Source organism: Plecotus auritus (genome assembly GCF_963455305.1).
Source record: "Plecotus auritus genome assembly, chromosome: 4".
NCBI classification, from domain to species: domain Eukaryota; kingdom Metazoa; phylum Chordata; class Mammalia; order Chiroptera; family Vespertilionidae; genus Plecotus; species Plecotus auritus.
Window position 1 is genome coordinate 143,428,702 of NC_137775.1, and position 7,701 is coordinate 143,436,402.

The following is a 7,701-nucleotide window of genomic DNA, read 5'->3' on the forward strand; positions in this document are numbered from 1 at the left end:
AGAATGGTGAGGCAGGAGCCGGAGGCCCAGTTATGCAGAACCTTATAGCCAAATGAGGAGTTTGGATTTCATGCTGAGCAGGATGGGAACACTGAAGGATTGTGGGCAAAGACATAATAGGTATTGTGACTGCTGTACATTGTATTTATGCTACATGCCAACACCTAAAATATACCTGACACATAGCAGATACTTAGTCAATATTTGTTGAATGAATTAATGATCTTTTGGACTGTTGTATAGAGAATAGATTGCAGATGGGCAAGAAATACAAGTGCAAAATCATGGTGACTTATCTGTGGTCGTGCTGGATGGAGGGGGTGAGAGGAAGGGAGAGCAATTTTCTGAAAGCTAGATTTGGGTGAGAGAGAAATCGAGGGACACAAAAGCATTTGGCCTAAGCAACTGGTTTGGGGAGTAAAAATTGGGGGAGAGAGGGTTCCCACATATAAATTTAAGATTACGTGGCATTCAAGGGAAGATGCTGGCAGTGGCATATATAAGTCTGGTGTTCTGGGAATGAATCAAGATTGGTGAAATCAACTCGGGATCATCAGCATGAATGCAGTATTAGACCAAAGGCTGGGATGTAGATAAGAAGAGAAGATCTGAAAGCCAAGCCCTGCAGAATTCCATCAGGTAGAGATCAAAATTCAGTAGAGGTTAGCAGGGATAAACATGCAGGCACATCAGCAGAGCCTGAGGAAGAGGATCGAGGGAGGCGGCAGGAAGACCAGGAGAATCTGGGGTCCCAGAAGCTAGGAGCTTGAGAAAGAGGGAGTGGTGCACCATGTGAAGTGCTGCTGAGGATAGAGACTGACCTTGTATTTGACAAGGACGAGACCACTGGTGACCTTCCAGGGTACAGTGGAAGGGACAGGTGGGGACAGGAACCTAAGTAGGGTGCTCTCAGAGAGCCAGAAGGAGAGATGAGGCTGGAGCACAAAGAGACTTTAAAAATGAACTGATGCTTTTTTTGGTCTCAGGCTGCATGGCAGGCATTCCCCCCGCCCGCCCCCATAATTTACATTTATGTTAAAGGTATTGTTTGTCTAAATCAAACATTACCTGATAAAATGTGTCTTTACAGGCTGAGATGGAGAGCGGAGAAAGCCAATGTAAACAACATTTCGAGGTGTGTTTTATAAAAGGAAACAAAACATCAGTGCTGTGGGGGTGTAGGGTCAGGGGGTCTATAAAGTGTAATATATTACAATGCATTTGTGTGCCAACAGTTTCCCTCCTGTCATCCCCTTTACACACAGGTCCTGTGCCTGATCATGAACAGAGGTGACACTGAGGAGGATGGAGGGGAAAATGGCAAGGACAACCCTCCAAATTATTTTTTTTTCTCAACTTCAAAAGGATTATTTTCACAAAAATAACTTGTGCTCAGAAAAGAGGGGGAAAACTTGTTAATTAGGTAGTTTTAAGTTTTAATAGTAAAAGGAATTATGACTAATTGTAAAGAAAAAGACAAATCCTTTGAATGATAAAAATCTATTGATGTATCCTGTAGTTTTTCACCTGGTCAGTGTACTGACTATAAGAAGGAAAATGATGACTGACTGATGGGTTCCATTAGCAAGGTCTACAGTGCGTAATTCTAGTCTTCCCATCTTTTTTGTTTTTCTTCACCTTCTTAACCTGAATCCCTGAATTTCAATAACGTGCAGGACTGAGATTTCTCTTTCTCAAATTGCTGTGACTTATGCCCTGAAAGTAAAAGCAAGGCACATTTGTGCAAGTTAAATGGGTGTCAATTTAAGGGCAACGTGCTTAAATTACAATCCCTGGCCATAAATGTGAATTTTGGTCTTTTTTTTTTTTTCCTCTTTCACACACACAATATTTCCCTGACATCTGTGCAATACAAATAGATCTAGAAAGTGTGAAAAGAAAAATCTGTTTGACTAAATATATAAAAGGGACCCCAAATGAAGTCTACATGACAGCATCTCCATCATGGGCACAGATGGCTTCTCTTTCCAGCTCTTCCCACCTCCCCCAACTCCAAAACCAGCTTTAAGTTCCATCCACTGAATTCTACCCAAAATACTGCAATGCAATAAATGCCTGATAGTATGAGAAGAGCCTGTCTATACACTATATCCTTATTTTTTATTCTCTGTGAGCATCAAGCTTTGAGACAATAAAGTGAGGGTTACTAATTAATAATGTGAACAACACACATCACTTGTTGCTATGGAAATCCAGATATTTTTTCCAGTGGTCTTTGTGATATCTTTCCAATAAACAGTAACATCCTGCACCTACCACTTATTTCCCTACAGTGACCGTGTCACAGAAGATAACAACCACTTACCAATACCCACACATCCAAACATTATAGTATGATATATATAAACCATCTATATGTTTCTTTGTTTCCTAAAGTATTGAAAGAGACTTTAAGACACAAATACCTTGTTTTTTACTTGAATGACTTATATTGTCCATTCTAACAAAATTGATCTGATAACTGCTCTGATAATTTCATGTATTCCATGAGCAATACATGTCTATAAACAGATGAACTAGTCTGCCTCTAATCCTCATATTTAAACTTGAGAAGCAATACTCATGAAGGGTGTAGAAAAGGTTGAGACAAGTAGGGAGATTATGAGGCTACAACTCCTGCATTTGGAGGGACATGGTGAAGGATCAATGTACTAGTGGCATATATTTTGTGAAATGTGACAGGAGGTCCATGGAGCTAATGAGGGAGGGAGGGAAAAGCAAAATGAGGAAGCAGCAATAAATGGAAAGAGACATGGATGGATGAATCTCAGGGAACACTTTTGGCTGCAAAAGTTATTCAGCCATGAAACACACTCATGGTGAGAATAAAACTGCTTTACTACAGGTATTGGAAACTTGACTATCAAACCCTAAAGTTCTAAACATTTTATATAGGAGTTGGGGACTGTATACTTCTTAGAACAGGAAATGCCACAAACCTTTTCCTTCAATACAGTAAATCTAGTTTTACAAATAAGAAAAAATTACTACATTTGTAGAGAATAGCATTAACAGAGGACCCAAAGTGAATATTAGATAACCCAGAGGCTGACACAGAGAGCCTTAAGTAGTTCTATTATATATACATATATATAGTCAAGTTAAATTATCACTAATATTTTTTGCCTCCTAATTAGCTCAACTGAATAAACCAACAAAAATAATCAAGAATCATGGTGATAGAAGTGACCTTTGGGATTACCTGGTTCAACTCCCTACTTTTAAAGAAGAAGAAATTAAACCTGAGAGAGGAAAAGTGACTTGAAAAAAGCCACACTAAACCTTTCACACTGTTTTCTCTAAAAGGCCATAGACATCAAACATGCCCAAGTCTGCATTACAAAAAGGGCATATGAGCACTGTACTTCCTGGTTTCCTAACGGTCACCTGTTCTGTTTTGTAAGATGGAAAGGAAGAAGGTGATGGGAGAGAAGCAGGGGTTGCTTCATCAATAAGTAAAGCCTGTTAGCACAGAAATTTGCCTGTTGGGCAACTGTTGGGTGAGCTGGACAGGAATGATGGCTGAATCAATGGAACTGCTGGGTTGTTTCAGAAGCACTTTGAGAGGAGGAGGGCAGGAGGGCTCTCATGCTTTCCGTTTAAGTGCCGCTTAGGAGACAGAGGGCTTGGACAGAACAAGTTTCCTTCAAAGGCTATAGCAAGACAGAACAAAGCAGTATCAGACTGATTTTGTCAGAATGGACAATATATGTCATCCAAGTAAAAAACAAAAGACCCAAACCTGAAGCATTTGAACTTGCTGTCCACCTCATTTTCTACTGCGGGTGTGGTGTAGCCTCTCTCAGAAGCAGTACAGTGGAAAGCCTGGATTTGAGTCCCAGGCTTGCTGGTTCTCCTCAGCATCTTAAATAACCTCTTTGATTTGCCCATCTGATTCACAAAGGGAAGAATTCCCACCTATTTCCTGCTTAAACAAGTAGATGATATTTATATGACCTGAAATCCACTCAGTCAACAACCCTAAAAGCATACCATGGACTGGGCAAAGTTCAAGGTGCTGAAGAGATGAGAGATAAATTTAACTATGTCCTTGTCCTCAAGATACACTATTTGTAAGACAAGGAAGCTGTGGGCCATTCACAACTAATGTAATTGCAATATGATAAGTGCTGCCTTAGTGGTATGGACAAAAGGCTTATGGGAAAATTGGAGGGGGAGCGATTCATTATGCTGACGGGTACTATTATTTCAGGAAGTTATTTTTTTAAATATATTTCATTGATTTTTTACAGAGAGAAAGGGAGAGGGATAGAGAATTAGAAACATCGATGGGAGAGAAACATCGATCAGCTACCTCCCACACACCCCTCACTGGGGATGTGCCCCCAACCAAGGTACATGCCCTTGACTGGAATAAAACCCAGTACCTTGCAGTCCGAAGGCCGACACTCTACCCACTGAGCCAAACCAGTTAGGGCAGGAAGTTATTTTGATTGTAACTTTAAAAAAAAGTAGCACACTACTGTGGAAAATTGTGTGCATAAGCATAAAACAATGATCAAATATCTCAACTATCCCTAAATTGTACAAATTAGTTTAAGCATATGAAAACACTTTGCTTGCCTATTTAGAATAACTGTTGCCTCACTCAATTTTATAACAAGCCAAACAGTGCTAACAAGTTTTATGAGCAACACCAAGTTCTATCAGGGAAAGTAAGTCATGCTATTACCAATTGCTGTGCAGGATGAAAAAGCTACATAGAGCGTTTCATTCAAAACAAAACAAAAACCATTGGAAATAAGCTACAGTCTCAATTATTCACAAATGACAGGGCTGAAATAACTAATCCACAAATAAAGACAAAACCTGTTATCCTATGAATTCAACATTCTTCTCTCTCCTTCAACCCCACAAAATATTTTTGCTATAGTGGATTTTTAAAAATGACCTGCTTTAGTTGTTGCCTAATTTAATTTATGAGAAAAATGCAGATACTGTGGTTAAAAACAAACAAACCTGCAGGTATAAAAACAAGCCATAAATTCAGGAATCAATCCCTGCTTTGCTTACACAGTTTGGCCTATAACCATTTGCTTTGCTAAACTGGGTAACTTCTCTTACTCTCCTACCGTTATCACACAGTGTTGGAACTGGGAGGAACCACAGCTAGCCCGACTTCCTCACTTTACCGATAAGGAAGGGGCTGAGGAGGCTTGTCTTTCCATGACCACATCTGTTAGCATTTCCTAGATTAACAGTCATATCCGATGCAAACATCAGAGAAGTAAAGCCTCAAGTGATCTTTTAAAACACCCACCTTTAAAAGGGATCAAATGTCGCTAGGCAAACATCCCAGCAGCTGCAGTCCCTCTATGCGGATGCATTTACAGACTGTTCTGGCTCGGGATGGGATCTCTCCACCACGCCAATAACGTACACAATCCGAACAAACTTAAGTAATTTGCCTCTGTGAAATAACTACCCCAGACAAAAACAGAACTGTCATTTCACAAAGCTGCCGACTGCACTAGACTGGGATTCCAGAATTAGTCAGAACATGCTCTATTAAATTAAACACTCTGAAGTCGTGCAGGTCTAGGAATGAAAAGCGTGCTACATTTCCTCAGTGCCACATTCCAGAGGAGGCAGCAAAGAGAAAGAAGGGGCACCAGGGAATTCTACCACACACTATTTCTCTACCAATCAGATACACACACCATACCAGGGTAGGCATGTGGACTCTAATCCCTTCTTAGTGAACAACACACATTTTCGAAATGAATCCGTGATCTAGAACAAATTGCTGTAATAGCCAAAGCCCAGGGAGTCCAGTGATGAGAAACGCAGATATGGCTACCTGCTTTGTGCGGTCTTGGACAATGACACTTCTTGGATCTTTAAAGGCTGGCTTTTTCCCGTGGGGCATGTGCCCTCCTACATCGCACTTAAATCCTAGGAAAAGAGAAAAGATGCCTCCCTTAGTCTTTGAACTATGCTGATCTTCCTATATCCATTTCTGCTGAAGACAGCCTTGTTATCTTTTCAAAGAGAAAAAAAAAATAAAAACAAGGGGAGAATTGCACTGCAGATCCCAAGAAAAGTAAGCACAAAAAATAACTACAGCAACGTCAAATAATATCTTCCGCAACTAGGAAAATCACCCAATGCGATCTGATGTCTGCCCAATGCAGACCGAGGCAGGCTGTGCCTGGAACCACAGGAAGCCCGACGACATCTCCGCAGCCTGAGTCCCTGCCAGCTCCCGCCTCGCGCTGAAATTCGGCAAGGAAGTTATGGTGTCCAGCCTCTGTATGCAAAATAGCCAGCCAGCCCACGCTCCGCGCCCACGCTCCGCAAATAGGCCAAGTGGCCGGCACATCAAAGGCAAGCGGAAGGCACTTGATGAGGGTGGGGTGGAGGACCACATTGTTTGAGCCCCCGAATCTGGCTGCATTGTCATAGACCGGGATGCAGGGATAAAAAGAAGCGCACCTTCAGCTACAAATGGATGGACCCGGCACATTTCCCCGAGCGGTTCCTTTCTGCCCGTGTGCCGGTCGCAATACCGCAGGTGACATGACCGGCTGCTCCTGTTAAAACTCAGGTAGCGGGATCCGCTGAGCCACGCAGCCGGCCGGGGACAGGGAGGCGCTGGAGGAGCACCCACCCCGCGCATCTCCGCGCCTGCCACCACCCAAAGGAGCAAGGGCGGGATCTGCCACGTGCCCCCTGGGCGAGCATTCTCGAGTCCGTACGGGGGCTATGGGTGCTCGCTCAGTTATCCCTGGGCATTGCAAGGGACACAATTACCTACAGGGAGCCCAAGGCGAAACCGATATCCAGAGCTTTGGTACAGGGGTGGGTGTGAGCTGAGAAGGGGATTACGTAGGTCTCTCCGCCCCCTCACCGACACCTCTTTCTCACTGGGAGGGCCGGGGCGGGGGAGACGCTGCGAACCCGCTTGGGGGTTTCTTTGTTTCTCTCTGAGCCTCACCTCCCAGGAGGGCCGGGTGTGCCTGTGGCACTCGAGCTCGGGTCCACACCCGCGAATGCCTGCCGGGGCCCGGCGGCGGCGCGCCCCAGGCTGACAATTGAACCTCCCAGGAGAAGCGAGAAGGTGGGGAGGAGGGTGGATCCCGGGTTCTGGGGAAGGAGGGCGCTGCCGGGGCCTCGCCAGCAGCGGCGAAGCCGCCCAGAGAAGGGCAGAGGAAGGGGCGGCAAGCAGAGTCCCTGAAAAGCGCCCGCTTACCTTGGCAGCCCCGGCCCGGGCACAAATCATGCTCCCGTCAGTGCGCAGATGAGAGCCAGGGGGGCACATGTGCCCTGCAGGGCTCGCCGGGCCTCGGGGACCTTCGGGACGGACCGGGCGCCCACCCGCTCTCGCCGCGCTGCGGCTGCCCCAGACCAGTGGCGGCCACGGCTCCGCGGAGGGGCCCGCCTCGGCGAGTGAGTGCGGTAGGGAGGGCCGGCGGGGTCAAAGACGCACCGTGTTCGGCTCCTACAGCGGCGCCTGATGCACTGTAACGCAGCACGCTTCATCGATTCATCCTCCCGCCCGCACCCCTCCCGCCTCGCCTGCTCCTCTGTGGGTACCGGATTCCAGCAGCAGCCACTAGCAGCGCTGGCTCTCTTTAGCGCTGCCCCGCCCTACGGCCTCAGCGCCAGCACCACCACCCTCTCCCCCTCCCCCCCCCAGGTGTGTGTGTGTGTGTGTGT

The 7,701-nt window shown here is 45.4% G+C and overlaps 1 protein-coding gene across 8 annotated transcripts in view; it reads right to left on the reverse strand.

Annotated features, from left to right (window-relative positions):
* Nucleotides 1–7,437, reverse strand: part of HECW1 (HECT, C2 and WW domain containing E3 ubiquitin protein ligase 1) — a 156,840-nt gene extending 149,403 nt beyond the window's left edge. For 2 of the 8 annotated variants that reach the window (XM_080666300.1, XM_080666296.1), the window contains exon 1: nucleotides 7,235–7,437. In XM_080666300.1, the coding sequence (XP_080522426.1) occupies nucleotides 7,235–7,303 (69 nt within the window). In that variant the 5' untranslated portion in view covers nucleotides 7,304–7,437. Of the gene's footprint in view, nucleotides 1–5,842; nucleotides 6,255–6,477; nucleotides 6,558–7,234 lie in introns of those variants that run through there. The other 6 variants (XM_080666302.1, XM_080666297.1, XM_080666298.1 and 3 more) reach the window with 6 other exon arrangements.
* Between the last annotated feature and the right edge of the window lie 264 nt (nucleotides 7,438–7,701).